Source organism: Rhinolophus sinicus, chromosome 9 (assembly GCF_057876585.1).
Source record: "Rhinolophus sinicus isolate RSI-liver-muscle chromosome 9, RSI-T2T, whole genome shotgun sequence".
NCBI classification, from domain to species: Eukaryota; Metazoa; Chordata; class Mammalia; order Chiroptera; family Rhinolophidae; genus Rhinolophus; species Rhinolophus sinicus.
This window is the reverse complement of record NC_142509.1, coordinates 4,437,600-4,455,599: the sequence shown is the minus strand read 5'-3', so window position 1 is coordinate 4,455,599 and position 18,000 is coordinate 4,437,600. Positions and strand designations below refer to the sequence as shown.

At 45.4% G+C, this 18,000-nt stretch overlaps 1 protein-coding gene across 9 annotated transcripts in view; it reads right to left on the bottom strand.

Moving 5' to 3' along the window:
* Nucleotides 1-18,000, bottom strand: part of GRAMD1B (GRAM domain containing 1B) — a 239,107-nt gene that overhangs the window by 157,012 nt on the left and 64,095 nt on the right. For 7 of the 9 annotated variants that reach the window (XM_088800796.1, XM_074321146.2, XM_074321148.2 and 4 more), the window contains exon 2: nucleotides 12,677-13,442. The exons of the other annotated variants lie outside the window; for them this stretch is intronic. In XM_088800796.1, the coding sequence (XP_088656922.1) occupies nucleotides 12,677-13,050 (374 nt within the window). In that variant the 5' untranslated portion in view covers nucleotides 13,051-13,442. The remainder of the gene's footprint in view (nucleotides 1-12,676; nucleotides 13,443-18,000) is intronic. 9 annotated transcript variants of the gene reach the window in all.

The following is an 18,000-nucleotide window of genomic DNA, read 5'->3' as shown; positions in this document are numbered from 1 at the left end:
TTAAACACACACACAATACTTATGTATTAAATATACAGCATAGTTATTTTAAAAGACTTCTTTATTTGTTCACTCATTCATTCTCAGGTACCTATCCACTTAAACTGGATGGGTGTGTTTGAAGCTATCTGCATGGTGCCAACTGTTTTTTACCCTCTGATGATACTGAGCTGATTGAGACAGTGAAAGTGAATTATTTCCAAAAATCACCTGTCATCCAAAGGGGCCTTAACCTAGTAGGCGATTAGGGGCAGGTGCTCCAGGGCTCTGTGGCTATGAGAAATAAGGATAACAACCCAAAAGTGCCTAACTTTTGAATCCTTTGTATTAACAGTGCTGGTAAGAAGCAAAACAGAACTTGTGTTTTCCCTGCCCATCCTCTGCTGGAGAAACCAAAGGGAAGTTCAATGGTCCTTCATCTAACAAAAAGAAAGAGACACATAAGGCCCAGTGATCCCGTGCCATGGCCAGTCGACAGAGCACGAGCCACTTTTGCCTAGTCTGTGAAATGAATAGACTAGACCCTACCTATGTTGAGCGGAAATTGCTTCTGCGCTCCTAAGACAATATGTCCATCCAACTCCACTTCCACTAGAGAGGCTATCCTTCACAAGATCTGGCCAACCACCATACTCTCCTTGGATTTACTTATCACATTTAAAAATGTTACATTTATTTGTATGATTTGCATTGACTGCCTAATAGATGTGCAATAAAAATCTGTTGTTGAGCAAATGAGTGGGTGGACAATAAATAAACTAGACTGAATCCTTCAAGAGCAGAAGTCAGCCAAAATTCAATGGGCCAGCACATAGCTGCCAAGCTGTAAGTGTATGTAGAATTTGGACTCTCCTCACTGTGGCAGCCTGACTGCTTAATGTGTCCCTCCAAATGGGAAGGGAGCCAAGGGGAGGGTAAAATCCAGCAATGCTTTTCACAGGGGCTGCTGCTTTAAAAGAATGGAGGCATGCTGAAACAGCTGCTTATAATGTTTGGTTTTTATTTTCCATTTCCTGTGGGTTTATATATATTTTTATTTATGTATATATAATATTATATATATTTTATATAATATTATATATAAAATACATAAATATATATTTTATATATTATAATATATAATATTAATATATATAATTATATTTATATTTATATATATTTATTATATATATATAAATCTACAGGATATGTCAGATATATACATTATAATATCAGATATATACATGTACTGTACAATATTGGTATGTCAGATATATACATGTACTGTGCAATAAACAAAAAGGCCTGAATTAAAATTGACAGAACATAACCTCTTTTTGAGTCAAATTTCCACCACTACTTAGTTACACGAATGTGGGTATGTTTCAGAGTTTCAATTTCCTTAAGTGCCAAGTGGACATACTCACTACATCTGTCCCATAGGATGCCGGAACAAATGAAATAATGGATTGTCATTTCATAAGCATGTTATTGGAAGGCTCAGTTTGTGCCAGGCACTGTTAAGTGCTGGGCAAATACAAAGAATAATTATACTCTGTGCCCACCTTCCCGAAGCCCATGGCCTGGTAAATCACTTTGAAAAGGATAGAGTGGTAGCTACTCAAATGAAGAGATTATGACAAATTGCTATCGCCAGCATTGTTTTCATTTGTGTCCATGTGGACACCATTCTCTGCCCACTAGAAGCTCCCAATGGCAAGTATCAGTGTCCCCTCTTTCCTCTGCACCTCCTCCCTGGGGTCCCAGTTCAAGGCTCCACACGCTATGATAGTTCAGTAAATGGCATCCGTGACCTGCATTAAAAGGCTATCATTATACTGCATAAAGAACGGCGTTTCTATTGGCCACTCTTTGGCTATTGGCTTCCACTGGAGCTAAGAGGAGGAAGGAGTCCAAACTACAGAACAACTGTTCTGGCATCTGACAGCTGCAGAGAGGGATCCAGCTAATACCATCATCTCCCAAGGTTTTAGAAGATGTAAGAGCAACAAACGCATCTGCATTCCAAACCACCCACACTAATTAAATGGAGTCTTAGTCTCAATGGGAGGAGAGTCAGCAGCCCCCATTCATATCGCTCTTCAAATCAGGTGCAAGACATTACTTTTACAACTCCTGATTTCCAAATTTTAGAAAATATACCAATTCCCTTTCAATGATGTGCCCAAGTAACTTGTTTTTAAAAGGTGGGCGAAGGCTAATCACTATATTCAGATTGTACCTGGGCCCCAGGTTGACCATCAGCCAAAATATTGCTCCCAACGTGCTCTTGCAGTCTGGGTCTCGTTGTGGGTCAGGTCAACCACTCTCCACCTAACCACGCCAAGTTTGACTCTCGAATAGATACCACCCTTAGGAGATCAGCAGTCTCTGATCTCTGACCACCTACAATTTGATGAGAGACACAGTCTGCATAAAGAAAAAACCATCAGGCTTAAAACAGACAGACAAGCCAATACAAAACAATCCAGATTTACATAAATGGCATTTGAGGTGGTGATTATCCAGCTTCAACAGGACTTCTTGCTTTGCAAAATGATGTACAATAGAATTCTATGAAAAAAATTTCCTTATAGTCCTTCCTTCATTTGATTATTTGTTCATTCCCCAAATACATGTTTACTGAGCTCCTACTATGTTTCATGCGAAGAGAGTGGCAGGCACCAAATAAAACAATCACCGAGTAAACTGACTCTGCCCTCACATCTTATGATACAGTGAATGGTACAATGTGACCAAGTAATCACAATTTTGGAACACAGATGTAATAAATACCTGAGTCAGAGCCTACTTCCTAAAGGAAAGGATAACTAACACCCAAAAGAGAAGAAGGACTGAGGATGGCAAAGTGGGTCAGGGTCACAAAAAAGGCATTCCATGTGAAGGAACAATGTCTGTGAAGACCTGGAAATAAAAGAAGGCACTGAAAACTTACTTCGGCTGGAGGCAGAGTCCTGGGAGCAGCAGTAATTGAAAGGGGTGGGGGGAGCAGAAGTGATATCATGAAGAGCCCTCTGGCTGCAGAATGAAGAATTAAAGGGGAGGAGCCACAAGGTAGTGAGTGAGACCAGTTAGAAGAATGCCTGAGTAACACCTGAGAGATGGTGATGGATAAGAGAGGGGCAACAGTGGTGAAGAGAAGACAGACTTTAAGAACATTTTCTTTCAAGGGAGGGAAACCTTGTGAAACGGAAGGGTACCAATCCCCAATGCAAGGAACCAATGACAGGGAAACTGGTTTGGAGGGAAAGACGACGGGTGCAATTAGGGATGGAAAAGCTGTTTTGAAGAACATCCCTATGGAAATGCCCACTAGCCACTTGGACGTATGAGCCTAAGGCTCGGAGAAGAGATGCGGTCTGAGCTATAAATGTCAGCGTCACCATCACATAGGGATGATTACAGCCAAGAGAGTGGACGACATGGCCCAAGGAGAGTGGATTGAGGAGGAGGGGAGAGAGGGAGGAGGAGGGAGGAGGAGGAGAATAGGAGGCCTGGAGTCAGAGCCTTAAGTAGGACCAATATGGAGAGACAGGCAGACAAGAGCAGCCCGTAAACTATAAAACCTCATCTTCAGCACCCATCACTAGATTGAAAAAGGGACATCTCATAAATAGCAGCAAACCAGTATTGCAGCTTACACACTAGCCAGAGGAGTAGACTCAGAGGCCTCACAGACCACCCAAAAAAAAATCTCTTCTTAACTAGTGAAGACACACTCTTCAAACACATCTACTTAATTCTGTCGTAAAAGATGAAAAAGAAATGTATACTCTCTACTTAACAAATGAGAATGATGCTGAGGTCCAGAGAGGTTAAGTCACCTGCCCAGGACCACACAGAAAAAAATGAGCAGAACCAGAGCTTGCACCGCACACTGCTCAGGCGGTCCCTTGGCCTGGTGCTAGGGCAGTCATCTTAGGAAAAATCCTTACCCTGCCCCCAAAGACAGACAAGGCCTGCGTGAGTTTCCTGGCTTCACTGATGAAGACATGGTTCCGTCCTAGGCAAAGATGGGTTCCCGGGACATGGGGTAGGCTGACCACTTAGCTGGGTTGTAGGCGACCTGTATTCTAGAGCCATTTCTGTCACCGACCAGCTTTGTGGCTTTGGACTTCTCTTTTTGCTTCAAGTTGAAATGATCACACAAAGCCCATCCACCATGAAGACGAGATTCTCTGAGACGCAAAACCAGAACTATAGGTACTAAGTAACAGTGAGAGAGAAGTAGATGGTGTGGTGGTGAAATCTAGGGCCAGGGATGCGCCCCTCCTCGCTCTCCCATCAAATCTTTTCCTCCAATTTGTTTTTTTTTCTTTAGTCAGAATTTCATATTCTACTGAAATTATCTTTTACATGTTGATCTCCCACACAAGCTGTGAGTTCTCCATCTTTGTAACCCAGCGTATAGCACAGCACCCGATTCCCTCTAAGTGTCTAATAAATGTTTGTTGAACTGTGAAAATTACCTCTCCTGAGTTATCTACATTTTCAGCCTAATCTCTCTGCCTGCTAAACAAAAGGAATATCGACTAATAGAGGCATTTTGGAAAGCAATTCAAGCATGGAGATGTCAGTTCAGAGAGACAGAAATCGTTCAGGGTTCCTGAGAACTTTCTGAATGGGCGGGCCACTTTCTACTCTGCTCGTCTCTAAGACTTGGCTCTGTGTTCTAACATGTGTAGCGGCCAATTCCTCCAATAAGTCCACAGGGCTGCACAGCCCCCACTAGAGAACCCAAGTTTTTAACATTGAGTTCATGAAGGAATATTCTCAAAGGGCAATGACCAGATATTCTTTCATCTTCACTGAGGACAAGAGAAAATGAATTACACCACAGGGGATTTCAGTTAGATCTTAGGTAGAAGTTTCTCAATAGTATGGCTTGAAGACATAAAAGAAAGTAACCAAGAGAGGTGGTGCAATCCTTTCCTGGGGATTTTTTTTTTTTAATGACATTTTCACATGTCAGGAAGATGTGGTTTATCATAGACATAGATAGAGAAAACACCTGTTATCACCTAAGCTAAGACAAACTGTTCTTTAAAGAAGCTTCACCCTGTTCAGAGTAACTTTTATTACTCCATCCCATCCAACCCTGAGAATTAGCAAAAAGGTCAGAAAGAGCTTCAGAATGTAATGACCCAGCTAAAAAACAAATGCTGGTCGGATCAAGTCAGGTTGCTCTGAGGGGTCAGATGGGCACTATCATACAAGCTTGGATTACAGAGAAGGAAAGAAAGAGGCTAAGTGGCATGTTCTTTGATGAAGGGTCCCCTACTGTGGAGGTGTCTTCTCCTAATGGTTCCTCCAGAAGCAGTGCTTCAGAAAGTCATTTTTAACCTTATTTTGCAGACTTAACCTGTCCTCAACCTATGGACCGATGTTCTCCCTTACAGGTAACAAGGTAGAGAGGAGTTGATAAAAAAGAAAATAAATCCTTCAATTAAAAGGAAAATCTGAGTAAAAAAAAAATACTAGGAGATAATATACCAAACAGGCTACTAAGAAAATATACCAAACATATTTGAGTTAGCATGGTAAAATGATGAACTGTTTTCCTCTTCCTACTATCCAAAAAAATTTTTTTTAATACTTTTTAAAAAAATTTTATTGGGGCAGATTGGGGAACAGTGTGTTTCTCCAAGGCCCATCAGCTCCAAGTTGTTGTCCTTCAATCTAGTTGTGGAAGGTGCAGCTCAGCTCCAAGTCCAGTCACCGTTTTCAATCTTTAGTTGCAGGGGGCACAGCCCACCATCCCATGCGGGAATTGAACAGGCAACCTTGATGTTGCGAGCTCCTGCTCTAACCAACTGAGCCATCCGGCTGCCCCTCCAAAGGCTCAGTGGCAGCTCATTGTCTTCAATCTAGTTGTGGAGGGCGCAGTTCACTGGCCCATGCAGGAATTGAACCGGCAACACTGAGCCATCTGGCCACCCCAAAAGTTTTATATTAACTCATTATTTTATTATGCACACAATATTCATTGACTGTTATAATATAAAAGATTATTTTAAAACAATTTGGGAGACCCTTGGAGAGTCTCAAATATGTGTCACTAAACTAACCTGTTTTTTCCTAATTGCTGGGGCAAATATTGAAAGGGTTACCACACTTACCCATCCCCAAACAAGGCCCCCAGGCAAATTCTTTTTCCACAGTTGCAAAAGAAAAGGGAAAAAAACAAGTGGGTTGTTAATTGGTTTTTTTTTGTCCCTTTACTCAGCCCCCTCATTTCCTGAGTAAACTTGCTAACTAAAAGCAGCAAGGCTGAAAACCTCTGTGGTCAGATGGTGGAGTTTAAGAGGCACCAGGCTGGGAATAAGTATTATCAGTGTTCTGATGGCACAGAGAGGCCTGAAAGAAAATGAAGAAGTTCCAGATATGCGGTAGTTAGAACCTGGCCCAGACTTGAGTTCCATCCAGGCCATAAATAACCCAAATCTACCACCATGATGGGCCTATTCACCTTATTTCTTTATTTCATCTACTAATCAGGGTTGAACAACAAATCTCAACCCAATCAGAGTACGGACAAAGGGTGCAGAAGAAAGCCTTCACATAATCTGGCCAGAACAATGCATCAAGGGCCTCAAATGAAAATGCTGTGGATTTCCTTATCCCTCTCCTCTTCTACCACTAGTTTTAGCTAAGGCACAGCCACATTTTCCTGTATTATCTGAATGAAAAATCCAGACACATGATCTGAAAACAGAGAATACTTCACACCAGGACTCTCTTTAGGAGATGGCACACGCTGCCCACAATGGCATGGAGGATGGCAGGCCATTGCCTGATGTCTCTTTTACCAGCTTGAAGCATCTCCATCCTGCCTCCCTCCTCCCACCTGAAGGTCCACATTCAGTTTTTGGTTACGCATCCTTGATGGAAGCTTTCCTATCTCTTCTGAAAGAAGGACGATTCTTCAGGCTCCAAAGTTGCAGGATAAGAGCACATAGGCCCTTCCCTCCCCCCATCCCAAATTGTTTAAAAGCTGAATCTTCCTTCACACCAGGTACAAAAGCCCCTTGGTGAGTCACCACACTAATTTGGGCTACAGAGGAAAGAACCACAAAAGGGCAAAGGCCCCAGGAAAAGCCCTCAGACTCCATTAAGCTCTTGTGTACACAGCAACCCAGCAACCACCCCCAGGCTCTCAGGTCCACTTGGCTCTGTGTCTAAACACCTGCTTTAGGGCCCAGTAGCTCACCCACTGGGGTCAGGAAGGAAATTCCCCACTGGCAGCTTAGCCATTCAGACGCCTTAATGAAAACTTCAATGTTACCCTAGAAGCAATTATCAGTGACCATCATAGCAACTGGTGCATAGATAGTACCTGGGAGAAAGTAACCAAGCAGGGCAGACTTATCACCTGTTAATCTGCTCCAGGACCATCCCAGTCTCTTGCCTGACGTGTAATTGGCACGCCCTGAGTGCATAACCACTATGGAAACTTTCAAAATACCAACTCCCACAGAGGAACCTGGCCCGTGTGAATCAGTACACAGGGCTCCATCTCTAACTTCTCAGTTTCCACAAATTGTCTGAATCTGGAAACCACATTTACAGCCAAAGGTTGGCTGTTTCTCATGGAGCAGGTCACTTAGGCCAGTCGACACTGGCCTCACATATCACTGTACTTGCCTCAACCACTCCACATATCTGCTCAGCAGCCTCCCTATTCTCTTGACCTCCTTCTACTTTCCTTCAGAACCCCCCCCCACACACACACACACACACACACCTGTACGGTTATTACACATTCAAGGGCCAACTATTTTCAGGCCCTAAAGAGATGGTACAGGCTTTGAGCTCTAAAGAATGTGGTTCAAATCTCACCGTTGCTTCTGTTTGATCAGGAGCAAGTTCATCTCTGAACTTCAGGCTCCTCAGCGGTAAAAACACACCTGGCGGCTGTGTTGTGAGGATTAAATGTAATTGCGCATTTAAGGCGCTTAGAAAACTTGGCACAAAATAAGACACAGTCCCGCCCTCAAGGAATTATGGGTCTGGTGGAGATTTTTGCTAGTCTAACCTTATCCAGCACTGATTACTTAATCTGCTGACAAATCCTAGGTCTCCTCTGCATTTCTTTGATGCTTTGTGTTAAGACAGAGTTTTCTCTCTCCCATGTTCCCTGAGCTTTTCATACATGGCAGGCTACACACAGAGCTGACTAGCAGAGCATCTGGATCACCCTGCTCACCTGGAAACTGAGCTGCAACCGGAAGCAAGACATGCTCTAAAGGTCAGAGGAAGGGGACGGAGAGTCAAGATAAATATACCAACGCTGTATATTCACTACCTGCAAACCCATACGCCAGCTAGACTAGCACCAGATAGGTAACCTGGCCTTCCAGGCTGGGCAGAGTCAGTGAGAGGCACCCCCTGAGGTCAGATGTGGAGCTAAGCAGAAACCCTGAGGCTCCAGGTTGACGAGACTCTCTAGCTGCCAGGCTGTTAGACTGTGAGCAGTCCTGACAGGTAGGTATGTTATATAGAAGGAGAGACAGAACAGCCAAGGTGAAAGGTGGTACAAATGGTGAAAGAGAAACAGAGAAGTGCTTCTGTGTGACCGACAGTTAGACCTCCATACCTACTTACTTGCCCCATGTCAGCTTGCCTTCCCCCTGCCGAGAACAACAGGAGGCCATCCTGGAAGATATGGCGCAATTCAATTCATGAGTTTGCCATAATCCAAGAGAGGGACTCTGATACTCAATTGGGGTTTTGAACAATCATCACAACCAGTTCAGGCCAAGGGATTTCGGGAGACATGAAGGTGCTCTTTCTAAGAGCTTGCCCCATCAACTTCAGACTGCGTTATCCAAGGAGCTCAGGAGGCAACATGGCCAGCAAAAAACAACAGGGCCATCTTGTGCTAAATGGTGGCTAACAAAACAATTCCCAGCTAGACCACTGGAAGAACAGTGCCAGGCTCTGGCCTCTACCCCACCACCCAGTTCACACAGAACAACAAGAATTAGTTGCTTCACATACCATTCAGAGTATGTTATCTCCCAGGTTCCAGAGTCTGCAGTGGCTCCCATTGAGCTGAATGCTCTTTGTATATAAAGCACACTGTCTATAGGATCTCAATGCATCTTTGATGGCTGACTGATTAATTGAAATTCAAACTCTTCCACATAAATCATAGTTTGTCAGCCCATCACATCCCCACCCTCATTTTTCCACATCCCTCATCAAGACCACACTTGGTCATCCATTCCCATCCTCAAGCCAAAACACCCAAAGTGCTTTCATCAATAGGCATTTAGTCCCCATTCAAAACTCAGCCTCTACAGAAAGTAGATTCCAGGTTGTCTAGGGCTGGGGGGATGAAGCATATGGGGATTAAGGGTGATATATAAAGGGTACAGATTTCTTTTTGAGGTCACGATAATGTTCTAAAATTGATTGTGGTGATGGTTCCACATATTTGTAAATATACTAAAAACCATTGAATTGTATACTTTAAAAAAGAGTGAGTTGCATTGTATGTAAATTACATCTCAATTTAAACAAGAAAGAAAGAAAGAAAGAAAGAAAGAAAGAAAGAAAGAAAGAAAGAAAGAAAGAAAGAAAGAAAGAAAGAAAGAAAGAAAGAAAGAAAGACAACCTCAGCTCTGGTAAGGAAGGAAGGAAGGAAGAAAAAGAAAAACAACGTAAGCTCTGGACTCATCTCTTCCAGGAAATTTTCCCTGACTCATGAATAAAGAGAATTCCATTCCAAACAGTATAGAAAAAGTAGACATTCATTCACTCATTATTAATTTATTCACCAACAAATATCTATGGCTCACCATGCAAGGCCAAGTATAGTATTAGACAGTGAAGATAACAAAGATGAACCAGAGATGATTAGACTTGGAGTATTTCAGTGCTGTATGGCTGTGTCCTTGAATCCCAAAACCATGCCAATCACCCATTTTCTCCATTTTTTTCTTCCCAGGGTTAAGGAGAAGAAAGGGGTCTCATGATCCTCTTTGTATTTTCAACTTTGAACAGTTAAAATCCACAAGCTGTGGCCTTCTCAGCCCATTGCCTTCTACCACATCAGAGAGAATTCCAGTCCTAAGGGTGCTATTCTCTGAATGTGGAGAGGTAGATTTGGGGGGGGGAGGGGGGGAGGGGAGGAATGTGAAAAAGGAAGAAGCCACACTGGGCCTGGTACGCTCATCTCCCCTAAGCCAAGCCAGAGAAGTCATTTTCCAATCACCGTTTCCAAGTCACTTAATGTATGAGGAGTCCCACGTGTGGCTCCAGGCCGTGTAAGTCTACAACTTCCTACTCTCAAGCACTTACCCACTTCACTGAGACACTCACAGACCAATGACAATAGTCCTTCATCCCTGCACAGCAAGGAGAAGTTTACAAAACATTTTCACATGTATTGCTCGAGAACTCCCATTAACCCACAGATATCCCTTCCAAGAATGGAGAAATTGAAACACAGAGGTGAAGTGAGGTGTCCGAGATTCCACAGCTAAGCTAATAAATGATAGAACTTGACTGCCTCTAAATGCCACCTCCTTCTCAGGGAATCTTGTTGGGCATCTACACTTGATTGGTTCTTTTCTTCCCAAGAAGCCTTCCATTTCTAAGGCCTGAAAATGACAGGATTGTGTTGTAGCCATAATCCAGACAGATTCCAACAGGAGGCAGTATATCAGTGATTAAGAGTAGAGATTTGAGTCAGACAAATTTGGGATTGAATTCAGTCTATCTTTTTCTACATATATGCTTATATTCTTCTAATGTAACAAACCACCATTTAAAAGAACTGCCTTAAACTACTCGTAGGAAGTGAAAATACTTCCTGATTTTTAAGAGTACATTTCCTGCTTCTACAAAAATGAGGATTCCACTGCACCCTTAGATGACTCTCAGAACCAGGGAAGCCTTCCTTAAATCTAACCAAATCCACCCCATCCCCACCCTGGCCAGCAATGTAGGACTCTTTTCCCCATATTTTGTCCTTAGTCTCCATGGTTGAATCTCAAGGTCAAAAATGGGTCTCTTTTAAGGTCTTTCACATTTAAAAAAGAAAGCTGGCAAACCATAATGAACTTTCAGTTCAAGATTAGCTCCCACCAAGAGTGCCCTCTACACTGTGAAAAAGGCAGCAGGACAAAAAAAAATTGTATCCCCAGATCCACAAAAAGTCCCAGAACAGAGCTCTGCATCTGCACCTGCCGGGAGAACCACATCCAGCCATTGTACCCAGAAAAGAAAAACGCTGGAAGGCGTAGAATGCTCATCCTATGCATGAACTGGCTGATTCCCAACGGCCCCCCAAAGACACATCGCTCACTCTGTTCCTATCTATGCCTTTGCCCAGATTGTTTCCCTTTCCTGATCACATGCCCCAACCTCATAATTTTCCTACCGTTTTCTACTGCTTATCTGGTATTTGTTCCTGTTTGAGTATCTTCCTTCCATAGGTCTCTCTCCTCTTTTTTTGTACAATCATTACCACATGGCACACATACTACATGTCTTCCAATGGTTCTATCTCTTCAGTACGAGTGAAACTCATGTCTTAATTTCTTCTCCAACTCTCCTCCCACCCTCCTTCAACTTCCAGGTCCCCTCATCCTATCCAGCCCTCCCCCACACTTCCCCCTGGAGCACATCATCATGAGTTGGAACCAGACTGAGCTCACAAGAACATTCAACAAGTACTTGTGAATTCAAACAAATGAAATTGCATAGGTTGGGAGAAGGAGCCCCAGGGAAGCGGCCAATCCCGCAGCTGCCCCACGCAGGAGCACAAACGACTGCTAAGAGACAGGGCCCTAGAGTCTGCAAGGAAGTGGATGGGGTCCATAGCATCAGTGAACCGGTGAGGACTGCCCCCTCCACCTGGCAATGGGCTTGGCTCACAAACAACTCCTGGCCAACGCTGTGTGGAGCTGCCCTATGGTTTTCTATACTGATTCCCTGCATAGGGAAAGCGAACTTCCCCCACTACTCAGGTGCCACATTTACCCAGGCAAAAAAGTTGCTGGCACACACCACAGTGGCACGGACCAGGCCTAGATAGGTATCTAAAGACTCTGTGTGGTAGGAAATGTGACTCACTCTAAAGAAAACTCCACCACCTCTTCTAGATATGTGGGCCAGGAAAGGCAACCTGGTACGGCCAAAAATAAAATAATAAAAATTGAAATGGAATATAGAAATATAAATCTAAGTGAAGAAGCCACTTCACCTCTCCGGCCTTCTGCTATCTCCATCTATAAAATGGGAATAATAGTAATATCTACCTCAAAGAGCTTTTGTGAGGATTAAATTTGGAGATAGTCAGTGAAGAGCTCACCATAATGACCTGCTCATAAAAGAGGCACAATAATATTACCTGCTATAGTCTTTATTATTCATTTTGCTGTGAGGATCAAATGAGATGGAATGCAGCCTGAAGCCCCTTGCAAATGTATTACATATACATTAAAATCACTGGCCCCTAGCCATGGGTTGGGGAGATGGGTGACAAGAGTGGAAGCGCAAGTGCCACCATAACCCCTGTGCCGGGCGCAGCACTGCCCGAAGCCCACTGGGGTGAAGGGCTCCTGCTTTCCTTCGAAGTTTCCGCCAGGATGCCCTGGGCCCCGGACGGTTGTGGGGAGCGGGGGAGGACAGGGGAAGAAAGGCCGGTGTTCGAACAGACACGTACCTGCTTTCACTGCACTCCTTCCGCTCCCTCACCCTCAGCCACTTGCGGAGGAGGAAGCGTTTTCGGCGCGGGGAAGCGCTGGGTGTGGAGCAGTTGGACCACGGGGTGTCCTCGTCGCTGGAGGGCGTGATCTCGATGGCCGGCAGCTGCAGGAACTCCTTGCCAGGAGCCAAGACGCCGGGCAGGTCCCGGGTCAGCCCGGCCTCTAGGCTCTGCTCGTGCACGTTCTTCGTGCGATGCATCTTAAAGCGCCGGCGGCGGAGCGTGGGGGTAGACGAGCTGGACCATATCGGGCTGCCCTCGGGCGCGCCCTGCGGCCCCGCCACCTGCAGGGAGGGCAGCTGCAGGTTCTCCATCAGGTTGGCCGCCGGCATGGGTTCCCGTCGCCGCTGCGCTCCCGCCGGCCGCGTCCTGCTCCCCCCTCGCCCAGGGCACTCGGCCCGCTCACGTTGGGTAACGCTCGCGGCTCGAGCTGCAGGAAGATCAAGTTCCTCTCCGGAGCGCCGCGGGGAGCTAGTGCCAGGGCCCGCGGCGCAGCCAGGCGCGCGGCCGCCGGGAGACTAACTTTTCCGCGCGCGGGTCCTCCGGCGGCCGCGCCTGCCAACCACCCGGCCGCCCTCCTGGGGCTCTCCGCGCGCGCCCGCTTGTTTTCCTATCGCGGCTCTCGCTCGCTCGCCGGCGTCTGTGGTTAGCGGAACTCCGCGGCCCCAGGGGGCGGCTCAGCAAACTCGCAACGGTTTGCGTGCGTTGGGGAGCTGGTTCGGTGCTGCAGGGAGGCAAAGAGCAGGAGGAAGAGGCAGAGGTGGGAGGCAAAGGAAAGAGAGAAAGAGGAGAAGGGAAACGCTGGATAAAAACAAACAAAATGAGCGGGGGGCGGGGGGTGTGGTGTGAGGGGAGGTCATATCTGTCCAGAAAGGGCAGGCACTGGCAGCGACAGCTAGTGTAACTGTACACGGACTCCCTTGGGAGGGACTCTACCTCCGAGTTAAGGCTGCTCCAATCAGCCTAATGCAATAGGAGCACAAACCAAACTTTCTCAAAGCGACGATTGGCCAGGCAGCTCTCATTAATCGCACTCCCTGCTTTTCCTGGGAGAAAAGGGGGTGGGTAGGCGGAAGGGAGGAATGAAGGAATTCAGTCCTCACTCTCCAAGGCCACCCAGGATACATGGTTGAGGGAAAACTAGGGGATTTTTTCCCGCTGGATCTCTTCTCCTTTAAAAGGTGCCTTCTTTGAACTATTTGGGGTGCAGGTGAGGGCACAGGAAGCCTGGGCATAGTCAGAGGGAGACAGCCAGTTTCCTGGAGGCTGCTTCCAAAATGACAAGCTGAGAAGAAAGGACAGTTCTCCTGTGGAATAAACTGAGACAGCAGACATGACATACCAAGGAAAGACAGACATAGGATCTCAGAGACACAGGACGCACAGGACCAGTAAGGAAAAGGGATTGATCCCTGTACATCTTGAGCATTCCTGTCAATACCATAGCTTCATCTCAAGCGAAGGATCAAATTACAGGGTGAGCATCCAGACAAAGCATCCAGCAAATCCCCAGGGAGCACAGGGTACTCCCTTTGTGTTCCTGGGGGATGATTCAATTCCTGCTTCAATCTGCAAGGGGCATGGACTGAGTCACAAAAAATCTAGTATGTCCGCAGGTCATGGAACCTAGGAATTTTGGGTCAGTCCTGTAGTGTCCCAAACTATGCTGACTCCCCTCACTCCAGAGACCCAGGTACCACTGACAGATTGACCCTAGAAGTGATCCACCCTACTGAGCACTCTGTGTCAGGATTGAGTCTAAACCAGCCTAGCTCCAGCAGAGGTTGTATCTATCACCCATTCTCCTCCCTCCCAGCCCAGCACATTTGTGTCTCTGGAAAGTCCTGCAAATGAGAACTGAAATAGAGACCCTAGCTTTCAAATAGACCGGGAGGCGCACAAAAGAATGCACCATGAAGTCCACAATCTGATTCCCCTACTCTTCTCTGCTCCTCTGTGAGTCTAATTTCCAATTGGAGCCAGTGCCCAGCCTTCTCTGCCAGTGAGATGTTCGTGGGAACATTTCACAGCTGTCCCAAAATTGAGGAAAAAACACATCCCTAGAGATCACAAGAACTCAGCTGTTTCTGCAGTTTAGCAAGACATCACATGTGACAGCTGGCCATGGGTCCATCCTGCCCTGCAGTGACACATGGAGGAGAGCTCAAGGCATCTTGACATGGCACAACCTCCAAGAGGCTGCGGAAACTGAGGGAAGTACTTTTTGCTCAGGGAGAAAGATGCTGGCGCCTAAAAGCCAAGACCAGGCCGACTCATAAATGACTCCCAGGAACATAAGGTCCATCTTATTTCTGAGTCTCACATCCGGCCACTGGTTTTCTCAAGGGTGGTTTAGTGTCACTCTATTTTAATTCCCGGATGTGGCACAGGAAGGAGAAACCCCTTCCCATCAGGTGTCAGACCTGGCAAGAAGCAGGACACTTCTTCCAGCTCCAGGAATGACAAGGAGGCTGGACTGTAACTTCAGGATCTGGAGTTAAACCAAGGCACCACAGATATGCTTACTGCCTTGGATTTCCTCCAAGGACAAAGGCTCTGCAGGGGATCTGATAACTTCCCAGTTCAAGGACTTGCCTGTAGAGGGGGCTATTGAAGTAGGAGACTGGGGTCTCAGGTGTTTAAGGAGAGAAGGGAATCTGGGATGCTACCAGCACTTGGAAGCTAAAAAACAAAACAAACAAATTTTAAAAACTAGGAAGTTCCACAATATAGGGGCCAAAAGATTCAATGGATATTTTGGGGAAAGGAAGATTGACAGGGGAGCAAGCCCCACTAAAGTTTATGGTGAGCACTCTGAATTTAAATGTATGCCTCTTAAAAGGAAGAATAGTTGCCAGCTCTCTCTTCCCACACACTTCAGCCACTTTTTCCACCCACAATGGATTCTACACCTAAAATCTAAACTCCTAGGAGATTTAATTTAAGCCCAAGACACAGTAGTAGTTGACAATGATTATTTACATTTCACCTGGCCTGAGAAAAAACCTCCTCCAAACTCAATCTGAAATGGTTACACTTGGTTGAGAAGCAGCTACCCAGAGTACCCTAAGTCTCTAACACTGCCCTTGTTCACTTCTACATACGGTCCCTTCTTTGCTCCAAGTCATAACTTTTTCATCCATTAAAACCCTATTCAAAACACCTCCCCCCAGCCTTTTCTGTTTACTTTTTACTATGGCACTATCAAGTAAGATGATAAAAGGGACACTGCTTTGAAAAATGAAATGCCCTACAACTGCGAGTCATCATTACTGTTAAGACTATTAGTACCTTGAGGGAAGAACCAAGTTTCTCCTTCCTTTGATTCTCTCCATTGTCCTGTATGTTTTGTTTGTATAGTAACTTTCACACACTTAGTAAAATGGCTTTCATGTAGTAAATGGCTTTCATGTGTAATGTTTTATCTTCCCAGAAACCTAGGAGTGACGTATCACTGTATCTAAGGTCATAGATAAGTAACAATAACAATAATCAATGACAAAGCCAAAACTTGAACCGGGTCTTCTGTAGCCAGTTAGAGGCCACCGAAATCTCATCAAATGCATGAGCTCTGGAAAGCAGGTCTCCTGTAGCTCCAGCCCTGACTAGTGTGGTATATCACGAAATGACATGTCAATTATTTTACAAGTGGGGAAACAGAAGTGCAAAGTTTTGAAAAACTATTTGCCAAAGCAACTGTTATGAGGGCATCAAGACCAAAGAGTTTCCAGGACCTGCTTTAGAATCTCAGCCACTGTGGAGAAAAAGGAACCCTCATACACTGTTGGTGGGAATGCAGACTGGTGCAGCCGTTATGGAAGGCAGTGTGGAGGTTCCTCAAAGAATTACGAATAGAATTGCCGTATGACCCAGCAATCCCTCTCCTGGGTATCTACCCAAAAAATCTGAAAACATTTAGAGATAAAGACACGTGTGCTCCAATGTTCATTGCAGCTTTGTTTACGGTGGCCAAGACATGGAAACAACCAAAATGTCCTTCGATAGATGAATGGATAAAGAAGTTGTGGTACATATACACAATGGAATACTATTCGGCAGTGAGAAAAGATGATATAGGAACATTTGTGACAACATGGATGGATCTTGAGAGAGTAATGCTGAGCGAAACAAGTCAGACAGAAAAAGCAGAGAACCATGTGATTTCACTGATATGTGGTATATAAACCAAAAACAACAAAAGAACAAGACAAACAAATGAGAAACAGAAACTCATAGACACGGACAATAGTTTAGTGGTTGCCAGAGGGTAAGGGGGGTGGGGGCGGTGGGGGGGGAGGTGAGGGTAAGGGGGATCGAATATATGGTGATGGAAGAACTGACTCTGGGTGATGAACATACAATGGGATTTATAGATGATGTAATACAGAATTGTACACCTGAAATCTATGTAATTTTACTAACAATTGTCACCCCAATAAATTTAATTAAAAAAAAAAAAAAAGAATCTCAGCCACTGCATTCCTCACTAAGCCTCTCCCCTCCCTGCCTCTCTTCTATATTTGGCCCTCAGCAGACTTCCTGGTTCTCTGTGAAACTGACCTCACCTCTGGCCTCTTAGACAGGTGGTAGCCAGCACAACCTGGCCCTCCCCTTCCCCCGCCCAGTTGCCAGGCCTCTGACTTAAATGCAAGGAGCTCAAATTACCAAGCAACTGTTGTTTATTCTCAGCTGTTAAGGCTCCCTTTCCCTACAGACACAAGACACCAAACACCTGTCTATTACTTCTGGAGGCACAGAAACTACATGGGTCCATTATTCAGCCGAAACTTCCAGGAGGGAACATAAGTGAAAAAAAAAGCAGCTATGAAGCTAGATTTCTCCTTGGTGAACATCCACATGAGTGTGAGGTAGAAGGGGCAGGCCCCCACCAACCCAGCAGCCCAGGGAGTCCAAGGGCAGACAACTCCCAAGAGCACAGACAGGAATGTACCCTCCAACACTGGTGTCACAAGACACACAATTCCCCCCACCCCCACGGTTAGGACTCAGTCTGTGTCCCACACAACATTCAGAATGGCCAAGGTCTGGCCCACGTTCCAGGTAAGAAAGCTGGCAGTGGGCAGACCTGAAGTGGAACTTGTTGCTATTGGGGACTCAGGAAATACTGATAAAATGTGAACAATGCTGTGGGAGCAATGTTATTAACTGTCTTCAAATACAAAATGAAGGATGGCCAGATATTATTCTCTAGCTCTCTGTCTGTTGCTGAGCAAGAGGAAATGAGTTTGTGCGGAGCTCAGTGTGGGAGATTCAGGTTAGAT